The 27315-nt window shown below is 38.9% G+C and overlaps 1 protein-coding gene across 2 annotated transcripts in view; it reads left to right on the top strand.

Moving 5' to 3' along the window:
* Positions 1 to 27315, top strand: part of EPB41L4B (erythrocyte membrane protein band 4.1 like 4B) — a 164099-nt gene that overhangs the window by 110031 nt on the left and 26753 nt on the right. For both annotated transcript variants that reach the window (XM_053958232.1, XM_053958223.1), the window contains exons 18-20: positions 1194 to 1319; positions 12228 to 12295; positions 25277 to 25381. In XM_053958232.1, coding sequence (XP_053814207.1) covers positions 1194 to 1319; positions 12228 to 12295; positions 25277 to 25381 — 299 coding nt within the window. The remainder of the gene's footprint in view (positions 1 to 1193; positions 1320 to 12227; positions 12296 to 25276; positions 25382 to 27315) is intronic.

The following is a 27315-nucleotide window of genomic DNA, read 5'->3' as shown; positions in this document are numbered from 1 at the left end:
GTTACCATCAGTGGCATGCCATGAGGGAGGGCAGAATGAAGGATAAAGGAGACAGATTTTGAAGTTAAAGGGATAATCATATGGTAATTTCAGTAGCAAAAAAAAAAAAAAGATTGGTTCTGTCTTTAAACACTTGGCAGAGGTGAACTTCAAGGATCACTGGACCTGGTGTTCTGATGCATTGTACCTGTTTTGGCTGAAATCTGAATGACAGCATTGCATATCTGTTCTGTCTGGGTATATACAACCACTCACCCTTCTCAGCTATGACAGCAGAAAATGAATGCACAATCTAGGCTCTTACTCATCTGTAATTCAGGTGTCACTTCCAGGAAGAATAGAGAAGTTTACAATGGCTGTTATGCCATTGCCCAATTATTCTCTAAAATATGTGGCATATTACAGCTTGATTGTTGAAGAGTTCATGTTTGCAATCCTGGTCTCATCATACTCTCTTTGTTGATACATTAGTCTTACATTGTCTTTCTTTTTGTTTTCCTTTTCTGCATGGGAAGTTTATTCATGTGGCATTTCTGGCATTTCTGCTGGATGTAGTTTGTTCAAGGTACAAAACCTTTAGGTCATGTTTGACCAGGGCACTACACTAGCTATCCTGCAGCCAAAATTTCTGATTCAGATCACTGCATAGGTAAAGGATTGATATCAGGTGGAAACGGCATCAGCAATGTTTAAAGTTTTTTGATTTTTCTTTTCCTTCTGATGAAGGAGATTTTGCTTGGCTTGCAATTAAGTGGAGATTCCTTCACATTTCTCTGGTTAAACTTGCAAAGCTTTGCATTTTAAGGGTGGTGTAAAAAGCCAGTGTTCACTATAGTTGTGCTCTTTGCTCTTCTGCCTTCTGTGGGATATTTTGAGACAATGTTTTGTTTTCTCAGTGTGATTACGGGTTTGAATAACCACTCCAAGGCCTGGCTGGGCTTTTTTAATGTATCTTCATTCCACATCATTTTCTTGCTTCTATTGCTCAGGCTTCCCTGGGGCTATTCTTGTATTGAACATAGTATCAAATCATTAAATATTTAAAAAACTTCTAAGATGTATCTATCAGGGTATGAATATGGAAGTTTTAGCCAGTATTGCTGAATCAAATTATTACAAGTAAAAATTTAACCTTTGATAATTTTATGAACTTATCTTTCTAATGTATGTCACTGTTTTTTTAATAAATACAGGCTGAAGACAAGAAGGTATCAGAAAAGACTCTTCATGCCCCTGTGTCACCTTCATCTGTACCTGACCATTTGAAGTGCAACATCCTCAAAGCACAGGTGGAAGCTGCTTTTAGAGTAGGTGCCCAGGTAATCTGTGTTTAATACTCTGCTCTTTTAGTTTTTGCATAGCTTTCACCAGTTTTCAAAAATCCCATCATTCCTCCTGAGGAAGCCCCTAATTTTTTAGTCAAGTATGCACAGTGACATAGTATTCTCTAGCTATTCTAGCATTCTCTTCAGGTAACTCAAAATGATTGATATGGTGGAAGTAGGAAATTTATCCTAACTGGCATGATTAATACAGCCAGGAGAGGCTGAGAAAATAGGAAAGATGGCCTCAGGAAATCTCTGTTTTGTCACTGTAACTTTTAGTTACTTTGTAGCTTAGAAAGAGTGACCTCTGGAGTTTTCTGAGGCTACCCACTACTCATGGAAACTGGGGTTAAGATTGTTCTAATGATAATATCTATATATCCAAATTCAACCTTTATTTCAGGGGATGAGCTTTAGATGCCTGAGTGTGAAATATTAGCTAGTCTTTTGCTTTCCTACTTGTTTGTGTGCTTTTAACTAAGTTTTAAGCTTCTATTTTCACTGTTTGGTTAATGTTTACATTAGGTACATCCTGTTTCAAAAATACTCTTTTAATATTGCCATACAACTGAAAACTGATGCTAAATAGCATGACTGTAAAAAGTTATTTTCCTGGTCAGAAGTTGGAATCTAAAATGTGTGATTTTTGTGGACAAAAGATAATGCCATCGTTGCCACAAAATAACGACAAATACAAGGTTTTAGGAAGAAAAATAGAGGTAGAAAGATTGTTATAATGTTAGCCCAAGTTCCTGTGGTATCCTTGAGCACACTATTCTCTTTGAATACAAATTATGTTGGTATTTCCATTGCTTTGTTTCTTTTCACCAGGTCGACTTGCCCTGCAAAGGACTTTGTTAACAATTAGCTGTGTGTATTTGTTGTTCCCTGGCAGATCTTTCATTTGAGAGCTACATTACATCTGGTCTAGTTAGATCTAAGGAAGCATCAAAATTTGGTTATTGTGACTGCCTTAGATTTCAATAGCAGAAACCTGGTAGCATAAGGAGAAAGGAGTTGTTTGGGTGATTTTTTTTCTTTTCGTTTTTGCTTAAAGCAGTTGACCTCTCTGAACTCTGTGTGGTATCAACTGTGTTTTATGCAGCATATTTTTGCCCTTGGGTTTACCATCTGTTTTTCCTGTGTGTTTTTTCTACAGGATGTCATGGTATACTTCTCATATTTGTATTTTCTCTTGAATATGCTTAATGGTCATGTTTGACTGGATAGTTAAAGGCTGGAAGCAGTGTGTGCTGCTGCATTCAGAATACATTATTAAGGCAAGATAGGAAATGTGCTTAACGTATGCATCTCTCAATTGACCTGCTCCGCCTTAATTTTTCAGTCTGAGGCTTTCCAAGAGAAAGCATCCTGGGTTGCTTTTTCTGCCATAACCATATTCTTTAACTGTTGCTGTGTTGTAAATAACTTTCAAAGCAAATTGAGCATTCCTCTTTTCCTTCTTGCCTGTGTTGTTTTTCACAAGGCTTTAAAAATGAAATTGGATTTAGATGTCTGTGGACTTGGCCTCAGTGAGAAAATCTTCCTATTTCAGAGGAAGGAAGGTAAAGAAGACTGTTGCAATATAGTATTTATTGTGGAAAAATAATGGCATAAGGTTCAGTTTGAAATCCCTGAAACTTTCACTGCTAACAAAGTGTGGCTTAAGATTTATAGCCAGTAAAATAGGAAGTCACCTTAAACTTAGAAATCCTCATTCTACTATCTGCTTAGCCACAAAATTGCCTGTGTAACTAGGGATGAGTTCTTCTGCACTTGAGCTCCCCTCCTGTCAATTATAAAAAATCAGATACATTGCAAAAATAAGCAGGCAGAGAGCAGGCAGTGATCAGCTGTTACAATAAGAAGCTGTGGCTACACAAGCACTGAAAAGGGTAGGGAAAATGGTCATGGTGAAGGAACCGGTGGAAACACAACATTTGTCATCTAGAATGTGTGAGAAGGGAAGGCAGCTACAGGAGGACCTGATAAACCACTGTATTAGATACCATAAACCCACAGGTTATCTTCTCTACCTGCCCCCAACCCCCCTGACAACTAGCTGAATACCAATAGCTAAGCCATTTCCTCGTGGCAGTTCAGTCATCTTCTGGGAAAAGTGAGCTGGGATGGAATTACACTGCTGAGAGACACAGCATTCTTTTTCGAGGGAGCAGATAAGGAATAATTTTGTTCATGGAAGACAACTATTTAACTCCATATATTCCCCTAGGGCTGTGATCCTGCCCCTCTTTGACCACATCTGACATATCTTGCTGCTTAGTGTATATGGAGGAGTAATGATGTTATCCTTTGCCCAATTCTATCTTTTGATGCCAGTTCCATATTATATCCCTGAGAAGTCTTGCCTTCTGGCCTTATTCTTAACACTCCACTTTCTCATCTCTTCTTTTTTGTACTGTCATATTTCAATTTACTAGGCAGCCAGAGCAAGAGGTATATCTAGGGTCTGTATGGCACAGCCTGTATTCCTCGAGTTGTAAAGCAAGGCAGCCTTCTTTTTCCTCATGTAGAGCACAGTTATTCCCATATTTCATAATAGCACAAAAAATAAAAAAAGAAGAAGGGAAAAAAAAGGAGGATTTGCTCCTCTAGTTTGTAAAAGGAAGAAAAAAGAAACACTCTGTTTTATGCACATTGGTGTTTGAAAGGAAATGTTCTTCTAAGGGCCCCCAAAAAATCTATGGTCTAATTCGTTCTTTTTGAAACTTCATGGAGCATCTTCATTATATGGTTAGGTTTAAAAGCATGAGAATAATATTGGTGCACTGTAGGATTGTATCCAAAATTAACAAACTGTTGCTTGAAGTATTTGTAACAGCTCTTCCTTCAACCAGTAGGAATATTTTCAATACCATATGCTAGTAACATCAGGATGTGACAAGTTTATGAAAGCACCTTCTGCATGTAGTAGAAGAAGAAGCTGTTCCCTGTTGATTCGGAGAATGGAGTAAATATTTGCAAATGGAAAATAAAAGTTGGGACAGAATTTTTTTTTTTTATGGCAACAAGGCACCAACACAAGAGAGCTTAGAAGTGAATGATTCCAGTGCTTACGATTTAAAAAATGAAACCAGGGGAAATGTTGCTAGACATTTGAAAATATATCCTGGAATATGATCTCTGTGCTTTTCATTTCAGAATTGAAGAGCTTATCACATTCCTAGGGAACAATACATCTCCCACAGTTATAGCCCTGAGTTAGAGACAAAAAAATTGTAAGGTTATGGTGCTGATCACTTAGCCCTCCTTATGGTTTAGAGTTATAGAGCAGAAGAAAACTAACATGAGTGAGGGTTGTTTTTTTTTTTTCTTATTTGGTGAAGACGGGAATATTTATGTGCTACTCATCTAAATGCAGAATCAAACTGCAGTGTGCACAGGGATGCTGGAAGCTGGATCTAGGAGCTTACTGCCATGGACACCGCAGCTGGGGGAACCTGTGGTTTGCACAGGGCATGCCATACAGTTACCTGTAGGGCGAGAGCAAATGAGTAATGTTTCACAACACACCTCTCAAACTGTGTCACAGGGATCTGCCACCTTTTAGCTGACAGACTACATGTCACAGTGCCCACATAATTAAGCTCCAGGGGAGCCCTAAACACTGTGAAGCAACTGACATATAATATTTTTTTTTTGCATATATTCCAGGCTCTTCATTTGAGAGGTACTCGTATAAAGCAGCAGTAAGGAGCTGTCAGAATACAAAAGACCAGCTCTCCCTAGCATTTAAAACCCCTTTGCAGCTTGCATGAATCCGTGCTGATATGCTGTGATTGAGCAGACATGACTTGTTGGTATCACAGAGTCCCTTTTGCCAAAAAGTTCACGGCCTAAGTGATGAAGGAAAGACACTTGAAGGTTTCAGTTGCTATTTCTATCCATTTTGGCTTTGGGCAAATCCTAATTATCCTTAAAATTAAGCACAGGGTCCTGAGCAAATGTACAGCTATCTCAGCAGGGCTTTTTATTTTGGCAGGCAGTGTTCTAGCAGTTTGTCATCCACAAGTGGTGTCTGTATTCTGCACCTGTTACCCAGGCTTTCCTAAATCCTTGGGTTGATGTGTGTCCAGCAGGTTAGCACAGGGAAGGATCCCTTTTCTCACAGATTTCTACTGCAGCTGATTTTTGCATCACTCACATCTTCCTCTTATCTGCAGACAAGGGAAGGCCAAGCTCATTCTGCAGGTACATTTTTGCAGTGCAGCTCATAGAAGACAAATGGAGGTAACATTACTACTGAGCTACATTTTTCTCAGTTTGCTGAGAAAAAAAAAAAAAAGTGGTGAGAAAAGGTGATTTGGAGCTGCAGGGTCCTTACAAAAGAGCATACAAAATCCCATTTATTTCTCCCTTTTCAACCCCAATGGAAAGTCTTGGCCAGGGAGAGGTATCTTCAATCAGCCAGGTTTGGGTTCTCAAGCCACTGATTCCCCTGCCTTGGTTCTCAGTAAACAAAGAGACATTTAGGCTGAACAAAGGGACGTTCAGTCCTCTAACTCCTTTCATACTCTAACTTTCCTGACAAGCCTATACACATGTAAATTTTTAGGCCAGGTCGATAGCCATCTCTCTTTTTTCTCCCTTTCCTAGAAACAAGTACAGGCTAAATATCATGTAGTTTTGCCTTAAGTATTGCAAATATGTGCACAAATAAGTGCAGGTTGTCTGTGTTGTTTAGAGTTGTCTTGAGGAAAGGACAGGTCTGTAGTACAGAAAATACCTCAGGTCATGCAGGATACCGGTGTCATCCTGTGCTCTCTACATAGATGCAAGCCATGGCTGCAATGTAAATGAGACTGGCATCTATGCATTATTTATGGTAGAAAAGGTGCATAAGTGCCAGTCTGTCTTGGCTACATTTTTGATGATTCTTTTTCACTTTTAGTGTTGTGCCTCCTTTAAGGAAAGAGTCAAGTGTAAGGACTTGTCATCTTCGAAGTCCAGTTGCTTTTGCCATGTATTTCTAGAAAGAAATTCCCTGTCTTTATGTAAGCTGGGTCTTTGGAGCTTTATTCACTTAAGAAGATCTGGATTCAAGCCCTAATCAGGTCATGAATGAAAATAGAGTAGGTGAGGGGAAGACACTTGAGGATTTATAATCATATGCGATCTTTCTTATAATAGGACTTAAACAAACCCAGAGGAATTCTCAGCTTTCACTAGATGTTGACTTAAGTACCTTGAAAGGATCAGCTTTTCCAACATTTCAGGCTCCTTCCATCATGAATTAGTTGCTGTTTGCTTCCCTCTCCTCCTTTCCTCCCTCTCTCCATCCGTCCTTATTCACAGCACCAAGCTACTGCACAATTTGACAGTCTTTGCACAGAGATCACAACTGAAATTATGTGAGCCTAACAGGTCACAGCTGAGGTGTTCAGGCTGTGGGGGAAGCTTCCACAGCTCCTTATGTACACTGTGCCTTCCTTGCTAAAGCTGTTGCTGTTAGTCACCCACTTGGATGAGCAATAACCTCACTGTCAAGTTTCAGGCTAGGTAAAAAGAAGCAACTGCTCTGGGACTCTCAACTGGAACAGCAGCAAGTGCAACATCGCATCAGTTATAATTGTTCATAACAATGGAATTTAAAAATGGCTCAGCTTCAAATTCTCTGTGTTCAGTTGCTATGTCGAAACAGGTTTGCTCAATTTAAAAAGTGAGGCTACAGGAATTTGATGGTTCCACAGGTATAAGAATACAAGATTTTGATTGTGTATGACAAATATATGATACATGGCAGCTCATTGAAAGTGTGTCAGCAATGATACCTCAATATCAGGGAAGGAATTGAGGAAGTGATGTGGCAGCCTTGCTGGAGGCATAGAAGGGGAATGAAGATTTATATAAACAGAATATGGGAACTGATGAGATCTTCAGTTTATTCCCTGGGATAGTGGAGGGAAATGTGGCAGTGGTGTCACAAGACTCCCAGAGCCATGGATATGTTAGTTCTGTCTCCTCTCTGGCATGACTCCACGTGCCAGGACATGATGAGACAAGTACTGTTAATTGCTTTGATGTGTAAGAGCCCCGCCATAGCCCATGGTGCCAGGCCTTGTTCAGAAGGGAAAAAAACTAGAGTAGTCTGTTCCCAAGAGACATAAACATCATGCTTTTCTGCCTGAAAAGTTGCATTTGACATATTAAATCACCAAGGTAGGTTTACCTTGGCAGAACATTCTTCCTGATGACATGTTCCTTAGCCTGTATTATCTAATGAGATCAGCCAACATTTGGCATAGCTGACAAAAGATTAAATTGTTGATAAAGAGCTGAAAAATCAAATATGATTCAGGCCTCCTTACCATCATTACAGATTCAGAAAGAGCCAAGATAGAGAAGTATTTCTAGGCAGTGAGAGTCATTCCTTCCTTACCTTTGAAGATCTCCAAACATGTGAAAGCTGTGTTGCTCTCCCTTCCTTTCTGCAACTGAGAACTTTGTGAAATTGCCATCATCGGTTTCCTATGAGCCTTCTAGACCCTTGTCTTTCTAGACCCTTATCAGATGAGAACCTGGCACTCTCGCCTCGGCTGCAGTGATCTGATTCTTCATGCAATTTTTTTGCTTATCCAAGGTGCTCCTATTTTGGATCAGTAGAGCTGAGAGCCGCAGCAATTCCCCTTGTGAAGGAGGAGAGACACAGATGACACTAGCTCCCCATGGTGCTTGCTTGAGGTATGAAGAACACTGTGCCTTGCACAGTGCCCCACTGGCAAAAATCACAGAAAGCTGCTCCCAAACTTCTGTCTTTACTGTATTTTCCCTCTTGGTACATGCTTGGTGCAACCAATTCCCATTTTAAGATTCTGTCTTCCATTACCCTGGCGCTAACTCTTTCTTCAGAAGAAAATCAAAGGAGCTGCTGTTCACTAGGCAAATCCAGCCACCAGGGCTTATGAATTCATGCATGGGATTACTCTCATGGGCCAGAAAGTGTTCCCACCTCCTCTAGAAAGCTCAGCTGGTGTAGCATCCCTGGAGCATCCACTCCCTCTCTAAGGCTCCAAAGGACCTGGCTGTCAAGGCAGCAGCAGGGATTAGCACTGCTCAGGAGTTGACTGAAAAGCAGTCTGAAAACTCCCAGATGCCCATAGATAGATGGCTCAGTGAGCTGTGGGCAAAATTTAGTTACTTTTCTCCCCTTTTCATCCTTTGGTGAAACTGTTTCTTAGCAATCATCTGTGAAGAGAGCCTGTACAGTGGCATTGCTGCCCAGTTATGTTTCTTGTCCCTAAATAGTATAAAGTAATGCTTAAAATGATAAAGTAATTCTTTGTTTCTAATATCATCCAGAAAGTTTATGGCATAAGAAAACAGAACATTAATGATTTTTCTTTTCCTCTGGGCCTGATGCAGATAAAAAAAGAGCATGGCATTGTGTGGATGGATTATATGGATCAACTTTTAATTTGGTTTGCAGTCTGGTAGCCAGAAGAGTAGCTTGTTTCTTTTTGGGTAATTATTAAATGAATCTGCTTCTGTATAAATTGGGCTTCCAGGTAGGCTATGCCCTGAAATCTCTCCCTCAGAGTAGCAGCCTCTGTGGGAGGAGAGAATCTGCCTTAGTTATGATCTAAGCAGCTCCATGTTTACTTCTGCCTCTGTCTTTTTTACACAGCTCAGTGCTGGGCTTTCAGTGGGTGAGAGCCTCTGCCCAGCTCTATGTATACATTCCCTACCAGGCACCTCCTGCTACCCTTGGCTAAACCCCCTTTCTCCATTGCTGGAAGGCATCTTGCAATGGAAACCCAAATCCTGGCCCCAGCAGGTGCACTTGTTTTCAAATGAAGGCAAACCATCTGGGAATTACATTGCAAGGGCTATCAACAAGCAGAACCCTTGTTCTCCAGTCATGTCTTTTCAGTAAGGCTGAGAAAGCCCTTCTGTGATTAGTGAATGTGATTTGCAGTGTTAAGAAGAAAAATAAAAGCAACAGGCTGCCAGTTGATGACTTACTGACCTCGTTCTGAAACAAACAACCCAAAAGCCAATAAGCCCCCAAGTGAAGCAGGGGTGGTACACTTTCTGACAGCTGAAGCCCTTTGCAGAAGGGTTTGCAAGTATAACATTTTCCTATGTCTGTTCATCCACAGACAGGGAGGAGAGGCATAAGGTAAGAAGAATGAGCCCATCCTTGTTAACCTGTACCTGCCAATGCACACCCATGGCACCCTGAGGGCAGGCGTCATCACCTGAGGCTGTTCAGGCTCCCCAGTTCTTTGCATGCTCCCTCTCTCCTTACAATTTAGAGTGGGATTACTTGCTTGCTGGTCTGCAGTGCTTATTTGTGGGTACAGGAGTATTTTCTGATCTCTAAAACATGAGTAATAATGGAGAAAAATTAGTACCAAAAGAAATTCCTCATTGATGGAGGATGCTGGTCATACTGCTTAGGAACATATGACTTCCTGAGATGCAGGCTTAGCCTTCCAATGGAGAGAAGACAAAAGAGAGAAATAATGCAGTCACAGAGCTGAGAAGCAACCAAGGGTCTAACACAGTAAAGCCCTCTCAGCTGGCTAATGAGATCCATGGCTTATTGCATTTAAGTAGGTGGAATTTTAATAATTTCATTGCTGGTCACAACCCCTGCATTACATTCTTGATATCTGTAATCTCTTTTCTATTGTTGTGTTCAAGTACATCTTAAAATGCAGATCAATTAATTTGGTGAAAATGGAATGAAATAAAATTTATAGTTTTAAAAAGTAACCAATTTGACACATAATAAGCAGCTAGCTTGACAGTCTTAACAATAAAATGTTGCTAAGACATCAGTGTGGAAGAAGAGACCTTGTATTAGGTTTCTGACAGATGGATCCATATTTACAGATTTCAGAAACCAAACAGCTTTATAAAAAGTATTGTAATTTCTGCAGAACAAAGAAATATTGCTTCCACTGCTCATCTATGCCAACAAAGAATGATTTTCAATGCTTTCTCTCAAGTCCTTATTTTTTTTTCTTTTCTTTCAAGAAATCAATAGATTTTAAATAAACATTATGCTAGACACAGCCACTAGAAGACTAGTAAAAAATGTTTTCTAAAGCTGAGCTGAATTTCTTAAAGCTACAAGTTTATTAAAATTTTAAAATTGCACTCCTGGTCCCCAAATGGTTTATGATGTGACACTAATTCACTGAAAACCTTAGCAGCAAAACATTTGGTGGCTGAGTTACAATTATAGCGGTGTTGTGATTATGTCCCACATTTATCTGATTCCTTTATTTCTGGAGTGTTTGTGCAGGACTGAAGAAACCTCTGCCTGAGGGAGATTAACCCCAAATATGTAAGGGCACTACATTGGAGTGGAGCTTCTCCAGTAACTACTGTTGATCCTGTTCTCCTCCAAGTACTCTAGCTGTAAACCATCTTCCTCTGTGTAAACTAGCCCCCTAGGAGAGGGATAAACCTGCTGATGAGGGTCAGAGGGTCCCCTCTCTGCAGATGGGGGCTTTGGTATCAACATATAAAGTTCAACAATTCCAATAGGAAGGGATGAACGTCCTACTAAAGGACTTGTATCAAAATGCCCTCTAACCCATCACTTCAGGTACTTGCCTGGGCTGGAGAAGACCCAGAACAGAGTTCACTTTCTGTCAGGCTCCCAGTGGTTGCAGTTTAATTGCCCATACAGTTAATTGTGTATAAGCTGTAACAGTTCCTTCCCACCATGGCTGATGATCTGGTATATAAAGATCTAGGAAGTGGCAATGAGGGTTCTGTTGCCTCTAGCACAAGGGGAAAACAAACAGCTTGGATGATTTCCCCAAGCACTGAGTATCCCTTCTGATATTTTTATTTTAGTTCATCACTAAGGTATAGAAGAAACTCAGCTTTGATTTTGTTTCCTTTTCTTATGAGTATCCACAAACGGAATATATCAATTTTTATTGAATGGAAGGTCTTATGTAATATTACAACATTTTTACATGTCTGTAAAATTCTTTGATTTGGATTTGATGGATTTGAAGAAATCTTTTTCATCCTTTTTTAAGAGGATTAGAGTGACACATTTAATTTAATTTGATCTGGACCTATAGCCTCAAATTACTGTGGTTCAGATACTGAACACTGAAAAACTACTCTGTTATGGGACTATTTCAGTACCTTTCTGTTCATGTAGCGGGTGCAAATGTCACAGTCTGAGAAGTCCCTGACTGATTTGGAAATACTCTCGTCTCTGTAGTCAGGTTTTTTTTTTTTTGTAGTATCTTCATACTGGCATTTACACATGGATTGGGAATTCTGTATCTCAGATGAATAGTATCAACACCTGCCCAGATTGGGCATCTCCTAGGTAATTAAGCCATTTCCATTTAAGTTATTTTCAAATCGACAGATGAGAATGGCATATGAGAGACAGGACTCTGTAATTTAGCAGAGAGCAGTAGTGGGTGAGATTTTCTGTGAATTGTGCATACAGTGTGAATATATGAAGGGGATCACATTTTTCAGTTAGGTTTCCAAAAACTGAATGAAAAGTTGGCATCATTATTTCAGAATAAATATTTATTCTACTCCAGTTGAAAGGACAGCTCAATTACAGTATGCTTGTCTGTGTAGATTTTGTATGATTTCTGCTCAAGTGCTTTCTGGAGGAGCTGTAAATGTCAGTGTTCTTTTCTTTTTCCTCCAGTACCAATCTCTTCCTTACATTATTTCCCTCCACATTGTACATTGTTGCTCATCACAGTGAATCTTAGCTGTAGGAGATGAAAACCCAAAAAGATCATGTCTTTTAAATCTGGACAGAATAGGCATTTTGGGTACTGCAGTGTTCTGAGGTGCTTACAGGAATATTTTTTTAATAAACAGTTGTATTATCCTAAGTGCATGGACTTTGTACTAAACTTTGGCTCCTTCTTTTAACAGGCTGTGAAAGAAGAGACCTCTTTTGTAAATCCCAGTAAGACCTCCAGTCTGCAGGACCCTAATGTAAGGTCTGTTGCTTCTTGTCTGTAGGGGAAGCAAAAAATTAATGTATGATGTAATGAGGCATTTCCCCAACATTATTTCAACTTGTTGTTACAGTTCAATTTGCTCATCTCCAGGTCGCTGTGTAAAGTTCACCATGCAATGACCTGAGGAGAAGGTGGCTGTCAAAACAGTGCTTATTTTATGCATACATATCAGATACATTTTAAGAATTGATAAAAACTCAGCTTTAAAGATCAGACTGAGTGTATCTATTTGAATAAATGACAAAAGCTCTGGGTAAGAAATCAGGTCTAGTGACAATCTTAGAAAAGCTTATATAAAAATAAGTCCGTTTTCATAACTTTTCTATCAGAAACATGCTAGGTATCCAAACTGGAATATTCCTGTGTCTGCATTTTCCTGATTTGTGCAAGGTCTTTTCTTTCCAGAAGAAGAGGCATTTAGTATACAGTCTTCAGGAAAATGGCTCATTTGCTGACAGTAGTGACTACTTTTGATTGTACTTTTCTTCTGTTGATAGAGGATAATAGTCTTTCTTTATTGGAGTGGCCATTTTGAAGAGGCATATTAATTGTAAACGTTATTTGAGTGGCACAGTATGCTGTCTTCCAACAGGTGATTAGAGAAGAGGCTACAGCAGGAGCATTTGGAAATCGCCTGCCTCTATTTGTCTGGTAGTTCCATCACTTTGGACATCTTCAGTGTTGAAATCTGAGGGGAGAGTTTGAGGGAAAAATATTGTGGATTCACAGCACAGCTGTTAATCAGCTAATTACACCAGTGTATCTGTTTTTTATATGTTCATGTATATGAAATATGCATATGTGCTGGAGTACTAATAATCTCATTATTTTATTTTATAACTTTTGGGTGGTGATTCTTGCAATAGAAAACAGACCTTCAATCACCTTATAGAAAAATCTAGTTGAGTTATATTTGAAAAACTAAGTCATTCTGAACTCAAAAATTAGCGGTTATAGTTGGGAAAAATTGTCAACCTTTTTTTTCAAATGTGTCTTTTCCCTACAATGTAGGGAATCTGCACTAGCCTTCAAAAACCACTTCATTCAGAAATTCCTTTCTGACCAGACTGGGCTAGCAGAGTTGCTGTGTTTGCTTAATGAAAGCAGCTACCTAGAGAAGAATGGTGGGGATGGTTTGTGGTGCTGAGGCAGGAGGAGACACGAGAGGCAATGCTATTGCCTCCCATGGCAACTCCTGGCTTGCTTGCAGTGCAGCTGTTATTCCCAGTTTCCCAGTCTCTTATCTTGGGATACCCTGAGGAGCTGAAATGTCTCACCTGATAGGCCATGATTTTCTCATTTGTTTGTCCAAGAGGCTGTAAAATCTGTTTGATATTTAGAATCACCCATTTTTCCTCTGTGCCGTTGCTCTTCTTAGACCTGAACAAAACTTTCTTGAGAAATTCTTTCCTTTCTTAATAAAACTCATTACATACATTGCACAGTCACCTATTTCTTTGTTTAATTGAAATGAGTTTCATATGTTGTCTCTGCCACAGCACTTTGTTGGTTTGCTGTCACTTCCAGAAGCAGTTCAGGAGGACCTAATTTGTATATCCCTGTGTGACTGCGAATGTGGCTACAGACTTGTTTTCCTTAATCACTTCTGCTGAACTTCTGCATAACATCCATAGAAAAGCCTTTTTACTTCACATTTTGGAATAGGTCTTTTCCTGCTGCATCATGTTGAACTGTAAATGAGTGGTGTGCTTTGTAAAGTGCTTTTTAGTAAAGTACTATTCAGCATGAGGTCAGGTTGGTAACCTGGCTGCAAAGCAGATTTCACTGGTTTCTTTCACACGCATCCAAGCTTATAAAATTGTAAAAGTCACTTTGGAGTTCTTCGTATGCAGCGTTCTGGTGTATATTTATCTAATATTTATTTTTATCTGTGTTATGTCAAGCATCATTTCCTCTACAGTGAGTTGTACCAAATGAAATGTATTCTTTTATTGCTGTGTCCTCAAGGTGCACATATACAAGTAATCAATGCTCAGGGATAGACCAATTTTAACAGCCTGCATTCAAAACTAAGAGAAAAATGCAAAATAAATCCAGTGTCTAACCATTTTCTTTCTCCTTCAAGCAGCTACCCTTTCTGCAGGGCTATATGCACCTTTGCAGCCAGCCAGCATGTGATCTATTTGCCAATAACATTCTCTATAACCTCTATCTTGTGGAATTTGATGGACGTAAATGAGCCTTTGCTCTGCTAGGAATTGCATCTGAGTAGAGCCAAGGGTTAGTTCATACTGGGAGACAAATTGTCTGGGAGCTTTTCTCTTCTCTTTAGTGAAGGCAAGCAAAACAAGCCTTGGTAAAAAACCCTTCCATGTAGAATATCTATTTTTTCCTTGCAAGTATTCATGGAGACATTTATGTAAACAACACCTCTGTGAATCTTTGGGGACTCTTATTGATGAAATATCTTGCCCGTTGAAACATGTAGCTGTCACAGCTTTTTAACAATACTCCACTCTTTTCATGTGAGGAATTTATAGCAGGGACAATGACTTTGTGTATTTTTCACACTGATAACTGTACAAAACACTACAAAATTCTTTTTTTTTTTCAAACCCAAGACACAGGGAAATTCGTTCAGGCCTGCCAGTAAGCAAACATATGTAGTTTTGAGCAGTAACTGAAGCATAAATTGTTCATATTAATAGGGAACTAGAGGGTGACAGAGGAGGGCAATAGTGCTTGTTTGATTAAAAAAACTGTGCTCTCTTTGCTACCATTTTGTCTGTTCTTCCATTGCCATTCTGAATATTGCACTTTTAATGAATTAACTGCTTGGATATGGCCTGTAATCTCCCATAGCAATTATTTTAGCATCTGCCACGACAGACTCAATTTGGCTAACAATTGCTATAGCTCTTTGTAGAATTAGTTCTGGTTCAACTAGTAATTACTCATATGTCTGTGTGGTATAGCCACTTTTCCTACGAGTCAGTGTCCAGTCATTTTCTTAGGCATAGCCCCAGGATAATGTTGTACTTATGCAAAGTTGTCATGTATCAGACAGTTTATCCACCTGTTTTCCATGTCTTCTGGCAAACTCCAAACACTTCTTTATGTAAGTAATTTTAAACATGAGGAAGGGGGAATCAGAGCTGAAGCTGAAATAGCACTAATTTTTCGGTTTTCAGGAGGGGAAACCTTGTTAAATTTGCTCTGTCATTTGGTGCACAGGCTGGAATTGCAAGGTCATCTCCTGATCTAGCTGTTAATAGGTAACCTCTACACACCAGATTAAGCTGCAGGAGGATGTGGGATCACAGCAGACTACAGTCCTCTCTTGCTCTCTGCTTCTGGAGAGCCGTCCTGCATGTTTCTACAAGTTTTCCTCCTCTGGATGGGATTTTTTTTTCCTTCCAGACTGTTTCAAGTGCTGGTTCCAACATTAAATGATGACTCAGTAACCTAATACATACTGCAGCGTTCTAGCTTACATTCTCTTTAATCCCCAGTAAGACTGATAGAGGGCACTATGAGATAGAGGGCACTATGAGTTGGAACTATGAGTTGGAACATAGTCGTACGTTCCCCTTGGTGACCCTGCTGCTTTGCTGATAACCTGTAATAGAGCTGCAGCTCTGGACAATGGCTACAGGGAAGTTGGATAGTTGCCTCAGCTGGATCCACCTGGGCTGCATGTGACAGAGTTCTCAGCCAAACAAAGTCAAATGAGAGCAGCTAACAGGAAGGAAATTTCTCTAGCAGGTTAAATAGGAGAGCCATGAGTTACCTTGATAAGACACAGAAATCCTCTGAAGACGAGTCAGACCTTTCTTTATAACGACTCTGTTGTAACAGATCTGGAAGCACATACACTTTCTTCAACACCAAAGTAGTATGCACTCTATACCTATATACTAGTAACTATATAGCTGGGCTGTATTCATTTTGGACAAGGCAGAAGAAAACATTGGTTTCTGGAAGAAGAAATACCTGGGGGGAAAAAGTGTTATTTATGGGGTTTTTTTGGTTGGTTTTTTTTTGGGTTTTTTTTGGGGTTTTTTTGTGGTTTTTTTTTTTTTTTTTACTTTTTTGTGTTGCTTTTTAATTTTTTTTTCTTTTTATACTGCCTGTGTTGAATCAAAAAGAGATACAGTTAGTTTGCAGTTACCCCTTCACATCATGAGGCATGCTTTGTCGAGGCATGCTTTGTTAAGGCATGTAGGAAAAATGTGTTTGTATGGCCATTTGTAATGGCAGTCATTTTGCCAGGATTTTTAATAGTACTTCTTTTGGGATGTAGACCCCAAGTGTACAAGGGAAGAAGTGATCGTGTCAGCTCTTTTAAAGCCCAACAAGAGGAATTAATCTTACAATAGAGCTAGAAAAGTCTTTCCAACAGATCAGTTTCTTCTTTAGTATTGTAAAAGAACCTCTCATGGTGGCAAATGATCCAGAAGGGATTATGAAGAAGCAGCAGAGGTATTTTCCCATGTGTTAGAGAATTCCTTACACTCAGGTAGCTGTCTCTGTGTCCAGATGGAAGTGTTGAGGGAGAAGTGTTGTGGGAGAATTTGCTGATTAGATATCTAATTTAATTCACATTTGAGATCACTGAATGTTCTTATTGTTTTCATAAGCCTCTCATCCCCTGTCTCTGCCACCTAGGGTTTTTTGTATTTGATTCTTTTAACCTTGAGAGATCAGGGTTCCAGCTGACTGCCAGAAACATTGAAGGAAGTATGGTGAAGGAAGTAAAGTGTTGTGCAAAATAGAAAAAATGAAAAATGTAGTCAGCAGCTTTCCTCTCTGGTCATGCTTTCCTCTTGATCAGGGGCATGTCCTGCCTTCTGATTTGGGAAGTAGAGGTTTCTCTCCTGCAGCATATCAAGGGAATGTGAATTGCAAAGTCACCTTCTCACCTTTTTATAAACCTCACCTGTCTCTCAGTAAGGGGATGGATGCTAGAAAGATAAACTCGTGAACTTTATTTGCAGAAATTTATTGCCTAATTGCCAGCCTGCTTAGTTTATTAAATATAAGGAATATATTGCTAACCACAGAACCCTATCAAGAGAATTTGTTTTCTTATTCAAAGCTTTGCCAGACAGAAGCACCAGCTGTACAATTTCCCAGTGCTTATGCATGAATTTCTCCTGAAAACTCTTTGAAGTATGTTTTCTTTCTGGCTATGACCACCTGGATAACCCTATAGCATGGATACCTGTGTGCATGTGCATGCAGGTTCACACGTACAGATTTGGACTGTATTTAAGATAAGGGTCTGCTTATTTCTTATTTTGTTTTCTTCTTCAAACATGTCTGAATGCAAGCCCAGGTATAATTCTGCTGTACTGGCTTAAGGAATTCCGGAGTTAAGAATTACACCAAAATAGTTCATATGTTAAGCATTGGTACTACTTAGGACAAAGCAAAATACTGTCTGTCTTTGGGCATAGCCTGTTTGACAAAGTAAATTTTCATTTTGGGATAAGTCCAACAGTAGAAATGTTAATAAAAATGCCCAAAGTTAAACAAGTTGGGTAAGAAACTGAAGTAAAATTTGTAAGACAGGAATTACCTAGCAACAGGATTTGCTGATAATATACACTTTTCTTCATGTTCACATGAAGCTCAGGAAAGCTTAGATACGATATGTTTGGTACATGTAAACACTAATAACTTCTTAATCTCCTACATGTTAGTCTTCATGACTAACTTTATGAGGGTTCAAGGCAGAACAGTCACCAACTCTAAATCAAGTCAGCCATGGGTTTGTCTATCTGAATTTTGAAAACCACCAAATACAGGATGTAGATTAGACAGCCTCTTACTCAAAACAGTGATCAAAAGTGTAAATATAAGTTCAGTTGTCAGGAGCCCTCTTCAGCTGAAGCCCTCAAGTTGGCTGGTCAGTTATTACTGTTCTTGTTGCTGTTACGATTTGCTGTCATGCACCATGTGTTGCATTTATGCACTGCAATATTTATTTCCCTTAAAATATGCTTTTGGGTTGCTGCCAGATTTGGCAGGCTTTATATCCCACATGGTTCAGGATTTGTCTGTGGATTTCTTTCTGTTTAGACCAACTGCTGCATCACCCTTTGTTGATCCTTGTTATCCAAATTATCTCATCTTTCATAGGATTGCAAATAGCAATATTCTTCTTATGTGGGAGTAGGTATAAGCACCAGCTGGTGCTTTGTGCATTCATTTATTCTAATTTTCTTTGTAAATCTTCCCATCCAAAACCAAATTACGCCATTACATTGAGACTAATTACATTAGGAGCTGCTCAACACGTAACATAAAATTAAATGTTATCTCGTAGAGCTTGATGATGCTGCACACCAGAAAAGAAGGGTGGAAAACATTAAATGATATCAAGTTTTACAGGGTGCAGATGAATCAGGAGAAGTAATCTCAGGCGCTCTTCTGAATGCCTACTGCAGAGTAAGCTTTGCTCATACAGATTGTCAGAATGTGATTAACCTGCTGTGGCTTGTGCCTCTGAGGTGCACTGGGCTGTGAGTCTGCCTGCCTTTCAATTTATGGGAAAATTTCCAACACCTTTTGTGACCAGGTGATACTTCTAAAATATAACTTCTGTCTATCATCAAGGAAGAACTGTCTCTCAAAGTAAGGTCTGCACTCTTGTGCTTTTGCCTCTCCATTCTCACCTGCATAAACTATGTTAATATTTAAATTGTCATATTTTGCTCTCTGAGCTAACATCCTGCTGTCATACCTCAGTCTGGACCTGAACCATGTTTTTCAGAGAACTCTGGCTCTCTGCAGGTGCTCTCAAAATATGACTGAATAAGCAAGGTGCAAAGCGTAGTGATGTTTGCCTAATCTGTACACAATTCAATGTGAAAATAGCATCTCAGTATCTGTTTTTATACTATACTTCCAGTGAAGGTCAGAGTAGCTTTCATGCTACCTGTTATGTCACCTGCATGATAATGGGCAGCTGGTTTCCCCAAGCTGAAGACTTCAGTTCCCTGGAAAACTAGATATATCCTAAAGAACTTTCAGGAAGTTCAGAACTGAAGCTGATGAAGACTTATGTGCTTAGCCTTACATAGCATGAACTTCAGTGAATTCAAGCAGGCTTGAATTTTCTTAAACTCAGAATGGAGTTAACTCTGTGAGACAGAATCTGAAATATTACATTTAAATATCTTCTTCTAAATATATTGTGAAATATTCTAGGTAAACTAAAATCATTATCTATGCTGGCTTCTTCCTAAGAAATTTGAATTGCTTTTAAAAAAGCTCCTTTTCTCATTCAGTCTTTACCTTAAAAAAATGATAATAAAGAATCATTCTCCAACTGAAAAAATTTCAACCAACATTTCCAAAAATAAAGTAAATATCTAAATATGCATCATCCTGGCCTCAGTCCAGAGACAGGTTAATGGATGTACTGCTCTAGCTTTTTGCAGGAACCTCACACAGTAATTTCTGGATCAAAGTCATAACTTCAAGCTGAACTCTTGAATAGCCTTTGCATGCCAGTCTGCATTAAAGATTGCAGATAGCACACCTAGGTATGTTCTTTGACTTCATTCTGAGTCTTAAAGACCTCTTTGGCCTGCTGCCTGAAGCCAAATGCTGATGAATTATTTGTAATTGTATTCTTAACCTCCAAATTACAGAAAAAGGAGCAGTACTCAGACCTTTCAGATGAGGTCAAGCTAATGAAATACCCCACTCAAGGTGCATTTCTTTGGCTCTGTCCCGTGTCCCCTAAACTGTGCCTAGGCTCCTTGGAAAGCACATAATTCATAATGACTGTCCTGGTTGCTGTGAGGAGGGGTAGGATTTATAGCTCAATTTGACCTTAGATTACAGGTGTTGACCTCCTACCTTACCCCAAGCTGTGAGAGAAAAGCAGTTCCTGTATCATCATTATCTATCTGTTGGACCACAGGGGCACTGTACTTTTGTCTAGACTGCACATAATTTTCATTGTAGGGGCAATAGAGGGGGTGTAATTTTTTCCTTTACAAGAAACAGAACTTAATTTGTGAGTAAGAAAAGCACATATGGTGTAGCAAGGATCGTGGTTGTACATTTGCAATCTATAGGGAGGTGGGTATGGGAGTTAAAAAGAAGAAAAAACTTTATTTAGAAAATTTGATACGGGCAGTAGCTTTAAAATGTCCAAACAATGTTTTGAAGACCTAGCCTGTCTTCTGAGAAAAGCTACCTTATCAAAGTGAAAAAGAACATATTGTTTCTTAACTTCAGATGACCTTTGGAAAAGAAATGTGTGAAATCCTTAGAGCTCAGGCTTAGGAAAGATTTGAGTGTTTTTCTGTGTTTGCTTAGCTTGTTAGGCTGTGTCTTTGATATACAAGAGAATGCACCTATCAAATATTTTTTCTTTTCCTTCCTTTCTTTCTTGCCTATCCTTCCCAAGTTTTCACTACCATGTTCCCACTCAAAGGGAATTCTGCAGCCAAAATCAGCCTCTGGGGCTCTTTTTTTGTCTTTTCAGTGAGTCAGCACCTGAAAGCAGGTCAACTTTCATGCAGCTGGCTGTATCCTTGTAATCATGGGGTTTTTATCCTCTATCTCTTGGCATCAGTTTTGGAAGACACAGGGAGAGGGATTGTTCCAGGTGACACAATAGACACAAAGAGAAAAAGAAGCAAAGAGGATAAAGCCTGTTAAAGACAAGTGTAGGAGGTGTGTTCCCCTAGCAGACTTTGTTAGTTTTAAAATCCTGAACTGGATCCTCCAAGGTAAGAGAACTTAATTAATCCCATTCAGTTTATGACGTGGATAATCATTTTATCCCACATAGCCCAATTGCCACATTTCAAACAAGCATGGAGGTCTGCCCAGAGCCACCCAAGCAGGGAACAAGGAAGCCACGGCACACAAATGGGTGGTGCAGGAGCAGTGTAGCCTCAGCCTTGCAATCTGAACCAAGGTGAGGTGGGACACCCTGAGTCCCTCAGCATGAGCACATGCATTCCACACCCAAGGAAGGTTCAAGGTAAACCAGCATACATCTGTGTTCACTTGAAATGTTCCACAGGGTAATTTTTTTTGTGAGCAGTTTTGGTTTCAGTCCCCTTCTTGGCTGCTGGTCTGAGAAGAAAACGGATTCCTTGGGTTTGGGGTGAGGGGGGGGATCGCTCTCTGGGTCGTATTTATGTTGCTGTGCAGGTTTGTGGAACAGGCTGAAGCTAGTTCAGGAGAACTGTGCTGGCTGTGGCTCAGGAGGGTGCTGGGGCTCTCAGTGCACAGGCAGTTTCTGATGACCTGCCTCTGCATGCTGACATTCGTGGTTGTTATTGTCATTCTCACCAGGAAGCGACAGATTTTTATGTAAGGTGCCAGGTCATTAAGTAACTCTGTCTCGGTTCAGTACCTTCATTTGTATGCAGTAGTGGTTGAGTACTGTTACAGGAAAAAGGTTTCTTATGAATTAATGACATTTGAAAAGAGCCTTCTAAAAGAACTGTAATACACTGTACATTTTCTTTTCCATTTTAGAGTCCCACTGATCCTTTAACACTTTTCCTCAAGCTGTATACTTTGTACGGGACTACAGTAGTTTATATAGCTGTGTAATTTATATAGGACATAAACTTGAAATGGTGATGTCTGCACATAATCACTCTATTTAAATAATTTACAGGGCTTCTCTTCAAAAATCATATCTTTCCATATAAGAATTCTGGCTGTAGAAATCAAAGGACAGTCACAGAAGTTATTCTGCTACTTTTTCTGGAATATCAATGAGATTTTTTTTGAGAGTTTCTGTGATATTAAAAGCCTGCCATTTTTAAAACACAGATCAGGTGCTGGGTGGATCAAGCTGAGCACTTCTTGCATCTAGCTGCTGTTGAGAGAGTAGCAACAGTTTTAAGCAGGTTCAGACTGAGGAAGACTGTTTGGAGATGAAACAGAAGCTCTTGTGGAATTTTTAGTCTGGTGTGGAAAGAGGTAACCTAGCAAGGTTTTAATGAGGGCAAAATTCCAGCTCTGCAGTTTGTAGGACTAGTCCAACATTTCATCTTGTGCTAATGACCTCTTTGGGTAGAGGCATTGCCACAGCTCCTTTTCATTTAGGGATAACTTCAGTTTACATCCTAGCTAACCTGCAGCTTCTCAAAATGTGCAATAAAAGGTACTTGTCTCTCCCCCAGAGGCCTGATAAATATCAGGGGAAAGGTAGTTGCTGCGGCCAGCCCCTAACAAAAATTATGGGAAAATGTTATCATAATGGGAAAGAAAATTTTGCTTTCAAAATGGTATTGATTTTGCAACATAAGTGAGTGGAATACTTTACTGGTGTGATACAAAACAAAAATAAAGTTTATCTGAGCAATTACAATGACTGAAAAAGGAGTAGGTGTGTTTAATGTTTACTTGACTTTTTTTCCTACTTGAAAATCTGCAGCATTTAAAGAAAAATAATTTTTTCATCTTTTTATTGGATTAGAGAGTAGGTGCTGTTTGTATCTCAAACATTTTATTTACAGTTGAGTGAAATTTTTCATGTTAAACATTTTTTCATCATTAATTCAGACTTAGAATTTTAAAATTTTTCATACGTATAAGTGACTTTTATAACTTGCTTTGAAATCATTGTAAACTGCTTTAGTTACAAAATTGCTCTACATCTTTTCAAACAAAAATTTGATTGAGACTGTTGAAATAATTGCTTCAAAAGCTCCACCTCTTCCTCTTTTGCTTTCTTTAAATTACAAACCATGGTATTCCAAAGGAGATACACAGGCTTTGTAAAATGAAACATAATAAAAGAGCTGAAATTATCACTTCAAATCTTCCTTTGTGTGAAAGTATCTGACTGGCTTACATCACAGGTTATGATATTGTCTTGAGAAATTTGAAGCACCCATGAACTGGAAAAAGATTTGTAACCAGCTTTCCTATTCTACACTTTGCTGTTTCTTGAATGCCTTCCTTTCATTAATTCATCGCTTGCTATCATTTTGAGGAAATGTTATTCAACTCATGTGGTTTACACCACTCTGTTTGTTTCCACTCTCACTGAGTTGGTGAAAAGGTTTAAAAATTGTAAGGTACCCTCTTCCAAATTATTGGAAAGTTGTGAGGACCACTCATACAGAGCAAGAATGTCAGCTAATATATTTGAGCTAAAAATAATTACATTCCTTTACACCCCATTACAATTTGATTATCCATTGTTTATTGTGTCTTGACATATTTATCCTGCTTATGTCAGACTTCAGTTGGAAATCACTTTGGGTAAATTGAACAAGTAACTTTTTTTCAGTAGCCAAAGCTAACTTTGCTTCAGCAAAAGAAGAGCTAGTGTTGTCTTCCAACCTGGAGTCTGGTTTGATCAAAACAATCTTGGGAGCTTCCATAATGATGTTGATTCACAGATTTTCAGGTCAGATATATTGACTTCAAGACTAAAACAGATTATTTGGGCATTTTTTTATTTCTCTTTGCTTATCTTCCCCTAATTTGCCAGCCTAAGAAATTCAGCAAAAGGTCTTCAGATATGGCTGGCTTGTTCTGCATTATTGTCATTGAGAAATCTGTGATAAAAATGACTGACACTGAAATTTGAACTGGGGAAAGGAAATATATCTGATATAGATATCTTGCTGCTGTCTATACTAACTTCTTGAAATTAATGGGAACAAATAGCAGGTAAATAATTGACAAAAGTTGTTTTATGAGAAGTGGAACTAGTAATCAGGTTTATTATTTATTTATGCCCTTTGTACTTTAATACTTTTCACAGTTCCATCTTATTCTCTGTGATCTCTCCAAAAACTAAGAAACATTTAGGAAAACTGAGTATATAACCTGAAGGCTGTGCCATCTCAGTAGGTTCTGTTGTAGCTCGACATCAGGTTCAGAAGTTATCAAAGAGAGTTAACAAAGCTTAAAACACAAAGGGGCATCAAAAGGATCTGCAACTGTGAAAATTAAACATGCTTATCTTATTAAGGCTTTAGAAGGCTAATACAATCTAAGTAGACTAGAAAATCTTTTGCCATTTGTGAACTGTACCTCAGTGCATGTGCAGTCCCATCAGCAATCAGCAGGGCTGCTCAAGTTACTAATTTAGAATCTGACTTCAGATTAGATGGCCGAATATAATTTCACAAGTTGTTAATCAGGACTTTCAAATTTATTTTTTTTATATTTGGCATATTTATAAAGTTTATAGTACACATATAAGCAATATTTAAAGTAGTATTTAAGATGTTTAATGTGTCTTCATGCCCCTCAAGCTCATGGTTGAAATGGTTTCCTCCCAAGGTCATGAGGATCTTTCGTTTAGTATTTATGATTTTTTAATTGAAGCCTGAGTTAATTCTACTGATAAATGGTTATGGAGAAGATTCTTTCATGTGGACCTCCTCTTTGCTATATCTTTCCTTTGCTGGAGCTCTGCAGATGTATTTCACATTAATGAGCATCTGAAATATGTCTGAGTTTTGCTTTTTTCTAGCAAGTTGGAAAAAATTTGATCATTTTTCTTGGATCACATCCCTTAGTTCATTTCCCTTGAGCTGCTCTTTCAACTGCAGAAGGATAATGTTTAATTTGAAATAAAAAATATTTTAAGCAGAACAGGTTTTCAATTAATAAAATAGTTTTTGTTAAACATATGTTTTGTAAAAATATTTCTGACGTGACTGAACTGCTGGTCTGTTATTAAAATGTGATATTTTGGAAACAGTGACATTTCCACATGGTCTTTCACATAGGCTCTGTGTTTGTAACCAGTGGCTGCTTCTATAAATGGTATGCCCAGCACAGGAGGGTGAGTTCACACATCTTTTTCTGTACACACACACATACACACACACTGGCCTATGAACTATAAATGGAACAAAAGGATGAACTTCAATGGGCACTTGTCACTTTGCAAGATAAATAAGTGTTGATGAGTTAGAACTTCGGTGATATGCCTGAAGTAGTTTAAATAGAGCCTGTATGACATATGTTTTTTCTTGCTATTTTTAGAAGTCCAGCTCCAGTGAGACCTGAAACTACACCAACAACTGTCCCTACAGAAAAGCAGGAGGTTAAAGCTCCCCGTGTGAGGAAGTTAACGAGGCAGTACAGTTTGTGAGTAACATACAGCATTATCTTTGTGGTTTTGCCTACTGCAGCTGAAAATGAAAGGGGATGCTAATTATTGCTCTAGCTGTGCCTTCTGAAAGGCATCAGTGCAATTACATGATAATGAACTTATACCGATACCATTCCTTTCATCACTGAGAATCTTCATGCTTTTAATACAAAATGAATTTGCCTTTCCTATGCAGTGGCTAACCCTTTGAATTGCAGGCCATCCACCTTTTCCCAAGCTTATGGGTTAGGAATTAAAAACCTCTTTACCACATGAAATGTCAAAGACCTGGTGTGAGCTGGAACAAGCTGCTCTGTTGGCTTCATTACAACCCCATTTGCAAAATGAGGAAAATATTCTTTAGTTGTTGGGGCATCAAGCTGTGCTGTGAGCCATTCCCTCTCACAGAGCGCACCCTCCCTCCCTGTGATTTGTCACAAGAAGAAATTGGTGAGCCTGCTACAGCTACAGCCAGCAGAACAAATTCTCTTACTCCCGGAAAGAGGGATCTGTGCCTACAGGGCTTTGGCATCCCATTTACACGTAATTCATTCCACTTGAAAGTCTCTAGAGATTTGAGGTACTGAGCAGAAGTGAAAGTCAGTGTTGATTTGTCCTCTCATGAAAAGACAGAGAAGACCACCAGAAATTAGGGGGAAAAGCGATAATGTCAGTATAAACTTATCAGTACAAGAATACCAATGCCATAATAAAGAAAAAATACGTATGCTTTCTGTGTGGAATGGCAACTGTTAGTGCATCCTGGATTTCAACATTCTAATGTCAGTAAATATATTTTTTGTCTCTTCAAAAGGATTCTAATAAATATCAATATGTTGGTTTATTTTTGTTTCACTGTTAAAAACATTGTCTTTGTAACGATCTGCATTACCAAAACTGAAAAATTATTTAGGACAAGAAACAGAAGAACTTTGTCAAATTGAAGCTAGGAGGAAAATGAGCTATTAGCCAAATAGGTATTTGTCCAAGAGGCCAAGACTGGCATGTGGAAACACACAATCACTTTTTGATTGATGAGATTTTGATGAACAGTTTTGAACATGTCTTGCTCCCATGTAGATTTTCAGTATAAGGTGTGTGTTTGTCCAGTATAAGGTGTGAGGAGCAGCAGATGTACACATCTAACCACAGGTGTCACCTATGCTGTGACCATGTGTAGGGCCAAAGACTCCCTGGTGAAAAATATGGGCCGCAATTTTTTTTTCTTTTTGTAAATTCAAATTCTGTTCAATTTAAATTATCTTGTATCTGGAATGCAAATATGGGAAATGTGAAGAAACTGCGAAGGATCATTGTGAAAATAATACAGTGAAGGCCATTTCTCAGTCTTACAGCTAGTGTGTTGATAGCTTGATGGCTGATAAATCAACCCTAACTCTTATTTTTCCACTTCCTTTTATACACCAGAGGAACTTTACTCAGAAAGGATGGGGAGGGTGCCAGTGAATTCCTGCTGAGAGTGGACAGCAAGGACTGGGAAAATGTCATCTACATGTTTTTGAAAGAGAGATTAACTAGGTCAACAGCCCAGCTCTGGGCTTGTTACATTAATAAAATGTCTATTCAACAAGTCCAAAAGATTTCACAATTTCTTTCCAGCATAAAACATATGTACTGTGCATGCTATGGTGCTGAATTCTATCCTTAACCAGAAGGAATAAAAAATGAAGTTTGAAAAAGACAATATTAATCACCAAAATTTTACATCATAATTAAAAAACATTGCTCGGCAACCCAGCATAATGTTGTGTAACCGGCATGTCATGTAGTTTTGAAGTTTTTTGTGTTGTCCAGGCATGCTGCCTTCAAGTGGCACTAAATCAAGCGTAGTTCTGTTCTGGAAGTATCTGGCAAGGCAGATACATGCAGTCAAGCTGGCATGGCAGGCTTCTGTGCACTTTGAGTACCT

Source organism: Vidua chalybeata, chromosome 1 (assembly GCF_026979565.1).
Source record: "Vidua chalybeata isolate OUT-0048 chromosome 1, bVidCha1 merged haplotype, whole genome shotgun sequence".
Classification (NCBI taxonomy): domain Eukaryota; kingdom Metazoa; phylum Chordata; class Aves; order Passeriformes; family Viduidae; genus Vidua; species Vidua chalybeata.
The sequence above is the reverse complement of the archived record's forward strand: the minus strand, read 5'-3'. Positions and strand labels throughout refer to the sequence as shown.